Source organism: Melanerpes formicivorus, unplaced genomic scaffold (assembly GCF_026170545.1).
Source record: "Melanerpes formicivorus ecotype bairdi unplaced genomic scaffold, bMelFor1.0.p_v2 SCAF_2, whole genome shotgun sequence".
In the NCBI taxonomy this organism is placed as follows: domain Eukaryota; kingdom Metazoa; phylum Chordata; class Aves; order Piciformes; family Picidae; genus Melanerpes; species Melanerpes formicivorus.
In genome coordinates this window covers 46,471,899-46,486,869 of record NW_027142354.1, presented here as the reverse complement: position 1 = coordinate 46,486,869, position 14,971 = coordinate 46,471,899, and the positions used below count along the sequence as shown (strand labels likewise).

At 42.6% G+C, this 14,971-nt stretch overlaps 1 protein-coding gene across 7 annotated transcripts in view; it reads right to left on the bottom strand.

Moving 5' to 3' along the window:
- The window catches only part of KCNIP1 (potassium voltage-gated channel interacting protein 1), a 410,482-nt gene that overhangs the window by 85,149 nt on the left and 310,362 nt on the right, over nucleotides 1-14,971 (bottom strand). Inside the window, exon 1 of one of the 7 annotated variants that reach the window (XM_068158721.1) lies at nucleotides 8,393-8,681. The exons of the other annotated variants lie outside the window; for them this stretch is intronic. Within the exon in view, the coding sequence (XP_068014822.1) occupies nucleotides 8,393-8,420 (28 nt within the window). The 5' untranslated portion in view covers nucleotides 8,421-8,681. Of the gene's footprint in view, nucleotides 1-8,392; nucleotides 8,682-14,971 lie in introns of those variants that run through there. 7 annotated transcript variants of the gene reach the window in all.

Genomic DNA, 14,971 nt, shown 5'->3' with positions numbered 1-14,971 from the left:
GAGAGCAATCCACATAGATCACCCATCACCTGATCCTCCACTAATACTTTCCAACTGATGAACCAGGCTCTGTGCCCAAACATTCACCACAGCCATTAGAAATGGCATTTGGTAGACAGTGATAACTGAACTGGTGTTTCCACCAGGCAAACAGCACCAGGATTTGCTACTCTCACCCAATACAACACGTATAGAACGTTGACACATGCAGCCCAACCACAAGCCATGCTAGAACCACCACAATGGTTAAGGACTGGCCCTTTTTGCCTGCCATAGCATCCCTCTAGGTGGGTGCAGCAGCAAACTTGGCTTCCTAAGCTGGCTGCTCCCCCTCCTCCTCTCCCTCCACCTGCCTCTTATTCCAGGACCACAGAAATGAAAATCAGAGGTTGCTCAGGCAGACTACCTGTTCCTTCCCAGATAAGAAAAGCAAATTCATGTACAAATACCCAGCTGTTTCCCCTTCTTCCCCCTCAAAATACATAAATCTCTTTTCAATGACATCTACCTGTTCAACAGAATTCTGAGAGCAGCTCAGCATTTTGTTCCCTGATGGGCATCCTAATCCCTTCCAACTCTGTCAGCCCTGAGAAATCACCACCTTGAAAACATTTCCTGCATATCTAACACACCAGTTCTTATTTACAGCACAGCATTCCTAGCATTAGTCATTGCTTTGTAGCCTTGATCTGTGCAGGCAGTGTGGCTCTGTAGGGTGTTAGCACTGGGATAGGGGGGATGGCACACTGACACCTGCAAACCAAGAAGCACTAGGAGAGCATGGCTCTGCTGGGCATTTGCTCTGTATCTGCAGAAGTTTCAATAGTGACAGAAGAAGCTGCTAATCAGCAGCTGTAAGCCATCATGGACATTTCCTGGGCAGAGGTTCTCAGTCCACAGAGCCTAGGGAGCAGCCTGCATCCTGACAGTTCATGCTGTCTGTGCAGTTCCCCAAGGATGAACTGAAGGACAGATGAGATGCTGAGTTCATGAAGTTTATTTCAACGTTTTCCCAGCTATACCAGATCTAATGATAATCAAAAACCAGATTGAAGCAGTGAGGCTTTAAGATGTTCCTCACAGGAGGAGGCAGGAGGTGAGTGCTATGGGCACAGTAAGATTTGAGAAATGAGAGCACAGTGATGGACATCATGGGGTCAGACTCTGCAAAAGATCTTTCCTCCCATAGTTGGGAATAGTGCTTCCTCCCAATGGTACCTCCATTTTTTTCTGGCTACTCCAGAGCTGGAATAATTCTGTAACTGCCTTGCTAGGTATTTAGTGCAAGATGGAAGACAGATCTTCAGTGAGAGAAATTGTGAGGGCATGCTGGCATCCATCCTCTGAGCACTTACAAGAAATGTAAGAAACAAAGGTCCATTATAGATCATTACACACACACACATGCAAACTGTAATCCACCAAATGGTTATTTCTTGAAAGGTTCCTGGAAATGAACCAAAGCACATGCACAAGAATTCTATTGTATGTTTCTGATAGTTGAATTATTTCTCTCTCTGTTACAGTTAAATGGCACCAGTGCTTCCGAAAGTTCTTACGCCTGACAGCTTATATTTTGTGTCCTGATGTCAGCTGAACTTTTCCAGTTTCTTTAAATGGTAAATCTGACCTCCAAGGACAGGAGCTGAAACTTGTTTTGGTAATGTGTGCTTATACTCTCTCAGAATTTAACTCAGTTCCCAGATACAACTCATTTTACACACTTACTAGAAGAAATACCTCTCAGGAACTCATATGAACATGCACAGGCCATAGTGGGCTGTATATTACAGTGTTCATGTTGTGTGTGTTTTGGCTAGAGAAGCAGTTCCACTGTTGTACTCATCTCTGGATGTTCAGCAGAAGTTATCACACTAAGTTACCAAGAAAGACTTCTGCTTGGAGAAGACTCTGCTGCAGTGATTCCAATGCCATTTGCAGGAATACTTTCCCTATTTTGCTGAGACCAATCATCTAAGACCCAAAACCTGAAATATAACATTCTGAAAGGGCATTTGGGTAAAAACAGTGGAGGGTTATTATACCTGCAGCAGAGAAAATCCAAGAAAAGAGGATTTTCCCCACCACACAGTAGTGGGGGAGGGTTCAAATGTCAATTGCCACTAAAATATAAATTAAAACTCCATTTGTTCAGTATGAGTCTGAAATTCCAAAGATAAGACTTACTCCTCTGCGGGAATAAACAGCATGATAGATTTTTTAAATGGAAGTTTGGAGGCTTTTTGATGCAAATTCTCATCAAAGGCGTCATTCTCAAATACATTTCACAGTTCATTCATGCTGAGAAGCACTTCTTATCTCCAGAACCTCCAGACTGCTGTGCTGAACAAAATGTGCACCATTCGCTTTTAACTCTTTCATAAAATTCATAGAATCACTATGGCTGGAAAAGACCTTTAAGATCAAGTCCAACCATAACCCAACTACAATGACCATTAAACTGTATCCTGAGGCACCACATCTACTGGCTTATTGAACACCCCTAGAGATGGTGACAGATGCCTCTCTAAGCAACCTGTTCCAATGCCTCACCACACTGAATAAAGAAGTTTCTCCTAATGTCCAACTTACACCTCCCCTGGCACAACTTAAAGTGCAGGACCTGGCACTTGGTCTTGTTAAAGCTCATCCCATTCAGTGCATTGTACAGGGAGGAAAGCAGAATGTCAAAGGGATTTCCCTGGTGTCAGCAGTAGTCATTTAAGCTGGAAGACGCAGTAAAAATTCAAGGCATTCCATCTTCACTGCTATTTTAAACTTAAGTTAATCAGCTCAGTTTGCCCACTGTTAATTAAGACACTCTTTTCTTTCTGGAAACACATCTAACAGCTGTATTAGCATTTCAGCTGTGCTTTTAAAAAGTTAAATGACTCACTATAAAGCAGAGACCATAAAGCATATTACTGCTTTACCTGCTAGGAAGTGTAAAGACAAGGTCTGGATACTGTAGAGAAGAAGGACAATGAAAGACTAAGCAGATACAGAGCAAGGATTTTCTCTTATCCTACCCACATTCCTCAATCTTACAGAAGGTCTGGCTAGTTTTACAAAAGCAGTGGATCCTGGGGGATTAAGAAACTAAATCTATTTTTACCACACAAACTTTTTCTAAACAAAATATTGTGAGTGGGTTTTTCTTCCCCCACCCCCACCCCCCAAGGGAGCTCCCCTGCCTTTATATCCTTGCTACATTCTTCACAAGAACAAACAGACCTTCGGTATTGCTGCTCAGAGTAGTCTGCTGATTTACAGAACAACTTCTGCAGCTTTGCTTTCTCTCCCTGGCACAACACAACCCCTTCCTGCCCCCACCCCCTAGAGACAATACATTAAGAAGAGTTTTCTGTTCTCTGCACCATCTAGATTCTTTAATTAAATAATGAATTAAGAAACCATTCATTTCCTTATGACTGAAACCACGTGGTTTCTTTCAGTTGGCAGCATCTTGTAAGTATAAGTAAATACAGACAACTCAGAGATCCATCTGGATATTCACAGCATTGTCAGTTCATGATAGCAAGGCAGTCAGAAGACAAGAGGTGGCAAACACCCATTTATCCCTGTCCCTTACCTTAGGGGCTCTAATAATTGGAGCACCTTACCAAGTGAATATAATTGCTAGTTCCTCTATTAAAACATGCAAAATGTGACTCCAGCACAAAATGTTGATGAAACAATGGGCAAAACCAAACCAGACATCAAGTTTAGAAAAAAAGAAAGGAGGGGAATAAATCCTGAGCACTTTTCCTGGCAGATGCCAAGATGCTTAACTTGTTATTTAAAGCAGTCAGATGCTACAAGAACCTTAAACAACAAAGAGAAAAAAAAGACATATTTGCTGAGAATGGCATTTTGTCAGGTCCCTGGATAAAAATAAACACTACTAAAACACTGGCTTCTTTATGGTGTTTTAAGAGATAACTACAACAACAGTTAAGCTTTTAAATAAGCACTGATGAGAACTCCGACTTCTTTCAAGTGAATACTTCCTCCATAGGTTATGCTGCCCTAGCAGTCTCCAGCCAGCTTCTGTCCCATCAACTGCTGGCATGGGTAAACCCCCAGACCCGTGATGGGGTTCTTCCCACCTGAACAACATTTGGGACACAAGCCAAGCCCAGGCTTGACCCACATCTGCCATAAGCTCAAAGACTTCATCTGGTCCTTGAGCAGCATCAAAGAAGAAAACCATAGCTCTGTTTTACCATGCTTCTGGACAAGGGCTCATGAAACAAATGTAGGACACTTATTTCTTTACAGTGTAAGGGAATATCTCAGCTCCAAAAATAACACCGGTTTCTTTAGGGCTTTAAAGTCCTCAACAAAGGCAAATATATCTTTTATCTCATGCCCTGGGCCAGCAAAAGTGAATATTCTGTCTACTAGAACTAACAAACTTCAATGCATTTGGGGTCCACTCCCATTTTAAGAGGTCTTATTTAGCTAAACCTCTCACTTAAAATCCCCTTCTCTTTAACACATCACATGGCCACTAAGACCATGTACCTCTTCCGTTCGCATCCACTCAAGAACCCTCTCCATTGTATTGTTCACCTACCACTGCACAGTACTGCTGTCTGTTATCTGCATGCATCTGTTTACACATTCTGCAAATGGTTTATGAAATTCTTTTACTTATTAAAGAATCTTTACTTCTCCTTCCACCCAACAAGACGCAAGGAACTCTTCCTAACCAAGAAAATGTCAGTCTTTCCATAAATTCGATTCTTTTTCTTTCACTTGAGAAAGAAGGTTTAGCAGACACTTATTCCTGTGGACCATTTCATCATGGCAGTCTGTTTCCCTTATCACCCTTTACACGTCCCTGCTTTCATTTCACAGCCTGAAGCCTCTGTCTGCATGCTAACATTTCCCCAGGAATTCTTCTTTTCATCTGTAGAATGGGAGTGATTTGAAAGCAAATTCAAAATACCAAAAAGTCATTCCACACTCCCTGTAAGAAGAAGCCACAACAATGCAGATTTAAATGCTTTGGAAACAGGAGCTGGCTTTCCTCCAAGGACTGCCCTGCACTAGGAATCTGCCTTGGAGTATGTGCTGGCACTGGTGGTACTGCAACCCACCACTATCTGTTCACTGCTACTAGAACCAACTAACATGGTCCCTGTGTCCCAAACCCACCCTTTCATGAACAGTTCCACCAGGACATGCTCTAAACTCATTACATAGCCAAGCCATGGTCAGTGCTGTGAATCAGGTCCTTTCATAGGGCTTTCTAAAACTGTCTGCTCTTTCCAATGAGCCTTTCTCCATTGTGGACAGCTGTTCTCCTCAGGCATGAATGGCCAAGAGAAGCACACAGGGATTTAGGAGATCTAGAGAGGACTAACATATACTTAGGTGCATAGCTTTCCCAAATTAAGGAACAGTGCTTGCACCACCATATAATGTTCATGCTCTCTCTCCTCACTTCCATTTTCCTCCTTTACAGAAATGCCAAAGGAATAAAAAAAGCCTTATTTGGTATGGAAAAGACAACTCCAAGAGTTTGTTTCTGCTCCTGCTGAAACTCCCCAGCAGTGACCAAGGATTACACCTTAAGCAGAAAACAAGTGGCCCAAAGCTAGTTTCTGTGGTCTTCTAAAGACCACATCCTGAGTGACTACACTTTTAATAGGAAAGAATACTCTGTAACTCTGTGTTTAGAGAGTGAAAAATCAGTCTCAGGTCATTTTGTTGTAGTTCACTTTTGGCTATGATATTGCTTGGCTAAAAGCAATTAATTAAGGTCAGCAATATAATTTACCCCTTTGTAAATTACAGTGTAGAAGCATTGTATAGAGCAGCACATACAGCAGGTAGATTTAGCAGTGACCTGGGAGCTCTGTCATTAAGCACACAAGGGGGGGGGGGCATTCTCTTCACTCCCAGTGCACTCCCCATTAATGTGAATAGCACGTTGAGAAGAAAATATACTCCATAAACTTCATTACTCACATTCTCCCTTGCTCTATGACAAATGAGTTGCTGATGTAGAGTCAGAGGTAGGTAATACATCCACTTCTTCCTGTACCAGTTCTACAGAAAACTGAAAAGTCTTTTTCCTGCAAGTGCAGACACTCCTCCATCTCACCCTGTGGATTCAATTAACTCTGCTTTTAAGCAACTCAATTCCAGTCAGTATTTGAGGGAGGTTCACAGGTACACTAACAAACCCTGCTAGAAAGGACTCTTTCTTCCCTTCTCACCTGCTGTCCTCACACTCTTGCTCCCTGCTTTGCAGTCCTGGTACCTGTCTGACCCCATGGAGAGTCAATTCACCCTATTAACCCAGCAGAGACATACAAATTTATCTTCTAGCTTAGCAGAAAACCTGAGTATCTCTAAACTCCCCAGTCTCGTAGAGGCTGCTTTTCCCAGACAGCTGATATCCTGATGACATTCCAAGTAATTACTTTCTGGCTGCTCACATTCCCATGACACTGCTCTGCAAGATACAGTTTTTTAATTTTGTGTCCTAACCCGCCCATGAAAGAGCTGCCACATGTCACTTTACCAGCAGCCATGTGTTGCTGATGAATGAGGCAGTTCTGAGTGAGGAAAAATATTGGTCCAAGAAAATAAAATATTGTAGGTGTTGAAACATCTGCTTTGGGGATCATTAAACAAGTCACATGCACACGGGACAGCTTGTCTGTTTTCACAGGTGTGAAGGACCCACAATGGTGAAGCTCTGACATCCTCTCAAGGAGGAGCATTCAGAAGTGAAAGCAGTTAGGAGACAAGACAATCACCAGAGGTGTGCACAGAGCTGCAGTCCCTGCTAACAGGGGAAGAAAAGGCAAATTTGGGAGGAATGGAGAAGACATCACACCTCCTGCAGCTCCCTGCTATGCAGCTGCCCTCAGAGCTCAGGACTGACTCTATTCGTGCGCTATGCTTGTGGCCCAGTGCTAGGCAGGATACTTGGTGATGGCCCAGGGGTCCTGTTTACCCCTGATGAACAGCCAGTTCCTGCTCCCCAACTGGAATGGGAGGAGCAGAGAGAGGTGATTTGCTCCATGGTGCTCCTGCCAGTTCTGCTCCTCGCCTCCCCACATCTGTTCCTGGTCTCAGCCTCACTCATTGCTTTTTCCCTTCTCAGATGCTAACAGAATTGGTTTGGGGGTAAGACAGGTGGAAAGAGCACACCTGGACTAGATGCTCATCAGAATTTTCTTTGTAGAAGTGTTTGCTTTTGTTAGGGTGCAAATAACACCTTTATTTCTTTGGCTGCTGGATTCCACTTGGAGAGGAGAAAAGTTTGGGTTTTTTTTAACTAATTGGAAATAAAAGGTTACCTGGGCAAATGTGGGTGCATGGAAGTCACAACAAGAAGATGGATAAACAAGCCTTTGGAGGGGGTGGGCAGCCTCTGCACATCACAAGAGGAGGCATGCAGAGTGAGGTGTGCACAGAGGTGAAGCTCCAGTGCAGTGTCTGCTATTGGCCTTGGGTGTAAAATAAAGAAGTTCTCTCTTTTCATTGTTATGCCATTCTGTCAGGCCAGCAGCTCTCCTCCAGAAATATTAAGGGCTACAAAAAACATCACCCTATCTATTTAGGCCAGGCGTGACTCTATTGTCTCAAAACAATGGATGACATCGGGCTCTCTGCAACTTGAACACTCCCTTTTAATCTGCATTTCCAGGTACTGGACAACACCACCCCTCCACCCTGTAAAATGGTGAATGACAGCAGGAAATCCCACCTGCTCATAGAATTTGCTTCTGAAATTTCTGCCAAGCTCCCCATACAGCCATGCCATGCCTGTAAGCTCCAACTCATAAACCACACCTAACTCCTTGACACACTGCATCTGTCTCCAATAAAACAAAGCAATGGGAACACTGATTCCTTGCTATTAATAAATGTACAAGCTGACTTTTCAAAGCCCTCTTGGTTCCTTTTTAGAACTGAGAATAGTTTGAATCAAGAACTCAATCTTTAAAACATGTAAGTTTAAAAGAACTCCAGAGCCTGGGACAAGCAATTTTTATTCTTAAGTAATGTCCAAAAGCCACCAGGATTTTGTGCCAGACTGAAGTCTAGGAGGGCATAGAAAATAAGCAAGGCATTTAGTTCAGCTTGGGCACTCCTGTTTTCTGCAAGCCTCATCTACCTGTGCAGTCCCACAAGCTCTCTGGCACACAACCCCAAATTTCTGCCAGACTAAAACAATTGGCAAGCCTATTTCCAACTACATAAGCTAGTAAAGAAAAAGCACTATGCAAAAAAAGAGAAGAGTTTGGAAGCACTCAGTACACTTAAAAAGGTTTTAAAACTCACACATGAAAAATCTTTAGTTTAATGACATACAGAAAAATAAAAAGATTACTAAATAAAGGTCTTGGGAATAAGACAAACATACCTGAAACAGCTCTACTGCATCTGAGCATTCCTCCAAGTCATTCAAGGGTGCCAGGCTGGCATGACATTGCACTTAGCCCTTTGAGTCTTCTCTTTTCTCGCCTCGTATCCAGCTTTCCCTGCATTAGCACTCAGCTCAAGCACTCACCTAGCTGCAAGAGCCACTCCTAACAAGAGGCCACGTTTCACACAACACATATTTTCTCCAAGTGGCAATGTTGCATAACAAATGGAACACAATAATAAAACTAACACTACATTAGTAAACATAACTCTAGCATTCAGCAGAGAAACTCCTATACCCCCACACCACCTCACACTGAGGCACACTGCCACACAGTCGTTTAATAACCTGGAACATCTAGCACATGCTTAATGGAAACAGCTGCAAATAAGCTACAGGCAGGTGGGCTGAGTTTTGAGAGGTTTGCTCATCGGCACAGGTGCTTCTATTGAAGCTGAAGATAGACAGAGCCAGGGCTGAGGTGAAGAGCTAAGGCAGCTGGTGAGCAGCACTCAGTCTCTAATTAGCCACTCCTTCCTCCAGCCATGGTTCTTGCAAGCAGAGGCTGACAGCCACACTGCTTTGCTTTCAGGCAGAACCCCTGCCTCTCTGTGAAGGCAGAGATGCTCTGCTCTCCCTTCTCACAAGGAAACTCCAGCTTCCACAACCCCAAGCTCCTGTCAATGTGCACACACAGCACCTTTTCATTTCAGCAGGGCTTGTGACATATCAACGGGTAGAGTAGGTTCCTTTGAAACAATACTTTTCTACACCACAAACATAAATACTGAAAAGGAGAGGGGTTTTGAAGGTAATAACTGCTCCTCTACTACAAACACAGATTCCTCTTCAAATTCACCTGCTATGCGTGAGCTGGAAGGAAGTAATGATGCTGACAGTCCTGTGAAGCTAATGCCTACTCTGGCAGGTAAAAGCTGCCCCCATCAAGCACCAAGGGCCAAGGCTTGCTAGAAGCTGATCAGCTTGATGTCCCCAGAGGTTAGCTGGCACCTCAAGGCCCAAAGTTCCTTTGTTGCTTGGAGAGCTCTGGCTATGCTTCATTTATAGCATCTTCTATTCTATTCTAATTAAGCAGCTAGCTACTGCCCAATTCAAAAAGGGTCCTGCTATGGAGAGGGCTGTCTCCACATAGAAGCAGTCCCATTAGAATGGGAGCTTGTGTACGGAGTCCTCACCCCTGCATTGGTGCGTGTTGCTGTCTGGAGCTGAGGATTGGGGTTGGCCTTTTTTGTTGTTGTGAGGGGATTATTTTTTCCCCCTAATTGCAGCCCCAAATAAAGCCACTCCTTCCTCTAACTGTGGTTCCTTTCTAGCAAGGGCCAACAGTCACTCTGTTTTGCTACCAGGCAGAAACTTACAGACATCTAACTTTCAGAGGTACTGAACTTGCTAGAAACTCTGAAAGGTCCAGGACTTGAGAAAATGAGGTTATTCATTGCAGGCCTAGCTATTAACATGGATAATTTTTTAAGAATTATTTTGTTTGAGTGTCTTCAGCAGCTATTTTAGGAGACATTTCATATTCTATCTTGACACTTGATAAATTCAAGTTGGTGCTAAACCTGCCACTTTTGAGCAACAGTACATTCATTCCAAGCTGGGAATTCAGCATCTGCTGTCTGTAATCACTGAGCATAGTTCTTGTAAGGTGATGTTTTGACTTCTGATCCAACACGTGTGATAGAGATTAACTGCAACAACTTTTAAATATTCAGTATTCCCTGTGATAGTGTCAATGATCAAAGATGCAGAGAAATTCTGCTTATTAATTAATAAATCAGGCTTAAAACCACAGATATGGAGCACCCAGAAATAGGAGGCTGTCATTCCTGTAACATAAATCAGCATTTTCTCTTTCTTTTTCCACTCAGCTAATCACAAAGAGTAATGAACCATGGACAAAAGACATAATGGCTTCTTGGGGAGAAAAATCAATGCAAAAATAGCCTATCCAACCAATTGATAGTAATTGTGTAAAGAGCATTATCTAAGCTTTTGTTTTCTTACTAATTACTGCAACAAGGAAGGCATGGAAACCAGGAAAGAAAAGAGAAGGGATTTGTGATATTAGTGACGGTAAAACCTGCAAAGCAGATTGAAAGTCCTGGTCAGGCTTACAGTGACGTTGGTATTCACAGTAGATTTTTCAAACTGTATGAATTTTTAATCACAGATCACACGCACAAATATTTATTTTCTTAATGGACACTCTCCTTTGAATCAATACTAAAATGTGTACCGAAGCAGAAAGGTATAAATTAATTGCTATTGTCATTTCTACTCAATTACTGCCTACACTAAAGCTGTCAGGCAGTAAAGGCAAGAGAGGGAGAAACGCCACCACTAATGGTGAATTTCCTGACTTTTGTCACTGTGTCAAAACATTATCATTCTGTAATCATAGGCTTTCAGCTAAATAGCTCAAATGACAGCAAAACCCCAATGCAAAGCATTTTAAACTATCAGCTTACTGAACACAAGAAGCAGGATTAAGCTCTTAAATGCTGCTTAATACTTTAGTACGTGGTACTCAGAGAAACTCCCAACCTGAGCACAGGCCAGCCCTTCCAGTGCAGAGGCTCATTCGAGGGGCTTTTCAGTGGCTACACTCTGTAGGCAGCAGAAGGTGGTGGCAATGGCAGAGGACTGATCCTGTAATGCAAGGAATTGGGCACTTCCTTATGACAGGCATTCACCACCATGAAGCCTTTCCTGGAGCTCAGCTCCAAAGCTGAGGGACCAGGGAACCCAAAGTTCATCAAGAACACACAAACACAAGTTTCTAAAGCTTTCCTGTGCCTCAGGTTTCTGAGCACAGTTATCCGTGGAGTGCTCTTGCCAACAGAGATCAAGGTTGCTCTCTGGTTTACATTATGAGCCCCAGCCAAAGATGCTGGAAGAAATCTAGACCAGAGTACCTCTTGGGGTGAGATATGTTTTCCTGGGAAAGGGGAACACATGCTCAAATCTCAATTCACAAAGAGGGAATTTCAGCCCTGAACTAGAGCACTACTCCAGTTCTTGGGATAGGAGTTTTCTCTTCAGACCTTGCAAATCTGTCTTATGGTTTCCTTAGCACCTGCCTAGAAACAACTCTTACTATTTGTGAACTACTCTAACTTCTAAAATAGGATCAGATAAAATGTGTTGCATGTATGCCACTTCAGTAGGTGTTTGTTGGGGTTTTTTTGTCTAAAGCTAGTTATTTAAAGGTGTCAAATTTATGAATTAGTTTAACCATTCTGCTGCATAAATATTTCAACAAAAAATTCAACACCAGTTTCACAGCTGAATTCATCAACTCCTTCCAGCCCCAGTGTAATGCTTTCCTCTTCATCACAGTCCAGCTCTGAAACCAAGTCATCTCAGACATACAGAGAGCACAGGGGAGAAGACATTAGAGTCGTAATAGATTATGACAGCACATCACGTCAGTGTATTATTATATTAAGAGATCCACAGCTCCCCAAAGCTGCCATCAGTAATAGTAGCTGAATCTATCTGTCCAGCTGTGCATAGATTGGATGCTCTCAGAGCCATCTTGGGATGGCATGTGCAGTTCCCCCAGTTGGAAAGTCAGATGAGCATTTGTTATTTTTATTCATACACACTCTGCTCATGTGTAACCACTCCAAACAGGAATCACTGCAGAAGCTGTCCCCTTTAGCTTTGCTTTCTTCAGAAACCACTAGTGCTCACAGCAAAACTCCATCAAGACACAGACCCACTTCTAAGAAGCAGTGTTTATTAGCGATGTATTTATGTGCTTCAGCAGCTCTTTCCCCTTAAGGCACTCAGACATGATACTTTCCCTGGAAATGAAGCATCAAAATGTGGGAACCGATTCACAGCTTGATGACTGCGTTTTCTTAGGTCTGTGAGCCAAATTACTCAGAATGTGTGAATACACAGAAAGCTGATTTACAAATGAGGCTGTTAGGAAATTTGGATCCAGAAAGAGGCACCATATGTTCTCTGCATTACAAATAAGTTAGGTTGTTTAACACTGCCTGTTTCTTTGGGTACTGGGTGATAATAATTTATGAAGATGATTTCTCAGATACTTGTATCTGAGCAAACAGCCAGCGATTTACAAGTAGTAATTCCTTCTGCTTCTAATACCATGAAATTGTTTTGATTGGAAAAGACCTTTAAGATCATCAAGTCCAACCATTATCTAAGTCTATCAAGCCTGGTGCTAAACCATGTCCTTCAGTATCATATCACTGCATCTTTTAAACACTTACAAGGAATACCACTGGGTCAAATAATGAAGCCATTACCAGACTCTCTGGGTATGGACAACAGAGCAGGAAGGGAGAACACGCAGTACTGCTCCCAAATCAGGTATTAGAACACGTCCAGCATTGACCATTTCTCCTTCACATTTCAGGATGAGCTTCTTCATCCTCAACTAAAAGGCAACAGCAACAGTGGTGTGCAACTGCTGTATTCCTCCACTGATCTTAGAAAGCACCACTACCATTTTTAAATATGTACTCTAGCACCAAAGAGCAACAAACCTCACAAACCTAAAAGACTGCAGCCAAATGGCTGAAGTCTTGCATAAAATCCAGCTAAGGAGCAAACTTCCAGTGAGTGCTAATTTATAGTGCTTATAGCAGTGACAACCAAATCCTCTGAGTACTCTACAAACAGGCACTTAAAGCCTGCCAAGCTAACTAGACTCATTAAAATACATGGAACTGACATGGATGAATTTTCTTGCCTGCTTTCATAATCCCAGCTTTTTGTGTTCATGCTACACAAATTTAACACATGGCTAAACAAACATCAAGTCTAAAATCCAAGTTTTCAGATTTTTTTCTTCACTTAGGATAGATTTTGTTACCAATATTGCATGATCACGGCATGATGAGTGACTAGAAACAGTTTTATACTAAGAACCACTTCTTTGTTTAAATTAATTCTTGGACTAATGAGTAATTTACTTACAAGGAATGACAGGAACCAGAACTTAGAGCAAATTGTCATTTGAAACAACAGATGTTTTGTCCACACCATAGAAGAAAACTTAAGCCTAATGTATCTGGGTAAAAGCCAGACTTTCACTGGGAAAATAGAACAATGTATTCATTAATTGAGTGGGTTCCTAGGATTTTTCAGGTCTGTGCTGCTGATATGCACTTCCCCAAATTAAGACTAATCTTCAGAGATAAGGAACAACTGAAAAGAAGGCCCAGGGAGAACTAAGAGCAGCCTTCCAGTACCTGATGGGGGCCTGCAAGAAGGCTGCAAAGGGACTGTTTACAAAGGCCTGGAGTGATAGGACAAGAGGCAATGGTTTGAAATTAGAGAAGAGCAGATTTAGGTTGGATGTTATGAATAAGTTTTTTCCCATGAGGGTGGTGGAACACTGCAACAGGTTGCCCAGGAAGGTAGTGGGGGTCCCAGCCCCAGAGATATTCAAGGTCAGGCCTGACAAGGCTTTGAGCAACCTGATGTAGTGGAGGATGTCCCTGCTGACTGCAGGGGTGTTGGTCTAGGTGACCTTTGGAGGTTCCTTGCAACCAAAACCATTCTATGATTCTAACTGAACTGAATTACATTGTCTGTACCATGCTTTTAAAATACAAAATCTTGAATGGGATCAATTTTCTGTTAGTTGCTATTGTTAGAAGTATTTTTAGTAAAAACCTGATAATGAGAGAAAGCCAAGTAGCTGCTTGAGGAATTATTTGTTTTATAAGTTGATGTTTGGCTTTTTCTTGGAAGCGGAATCCCATCAGCTCAAGAGCTCTCAATATTCACATTCTTCCTCAAGTCAAAGACAGAAGTGTGGTTTGGGGTTTTTGTTCATGTGGAATCATAGGCTGCCCACTTAGTAATGATCACAGTGCAAGCAAAACTCCTTTGGTCAAAGGAGTATAGAATCATGGAATATTAGGGGATGGAAGGGACTGGTGTAGATCATTTAGTCCAACCCCCTTGCCAAAGCAGGATGACCTAGGACAGGCCACACAGGAACACAATGTCCAGGTAGGTTTTGAGAGTCTACAAAGAAGGAAGACTTCACAGCCTCTTTGATCAGCCTGCTCCAGGGCTCCAGCACCCTCACAGTAAAGAAGTTTTTCCTTATGTTGAAGTGGAACTTCCTGTGTCACAGTTTGTACCTGTTATCCTAATGGCATGGTCACAGAAGTCTCTGCAGTTACCCTACATAGGGTCTAGAAAAGACAGGAAAGGCAGCTGCAATCACAAAGGCTACAGCAAAAGTGGAGCTGTATCTTCCAACTAGCCCTGTCTCACCACTTCACTATGAGGGAATGTGGACCAGTCACACCAAGTTTATAGGACCTTGAAAGTGCCAGAAGTCCCTTTGCCTCTGAGAGAGAAAAGCTATGAGATGTGTGGGAAAACCAACCAGGCAGCGGCTATCAGGGCTATGCAGGGAAGAGATTTTGCATTTTACCAGCTAAAATGCAAACCCCCAGCTCAGCTAGGGATTAATCTAAAACCCTTGGCCTGAGTTGAAAGGAAGTGGTTTGCGTTGTTTTTTCTTTGGTTGTTTTTTTTGGGGTTACTTTTAATATG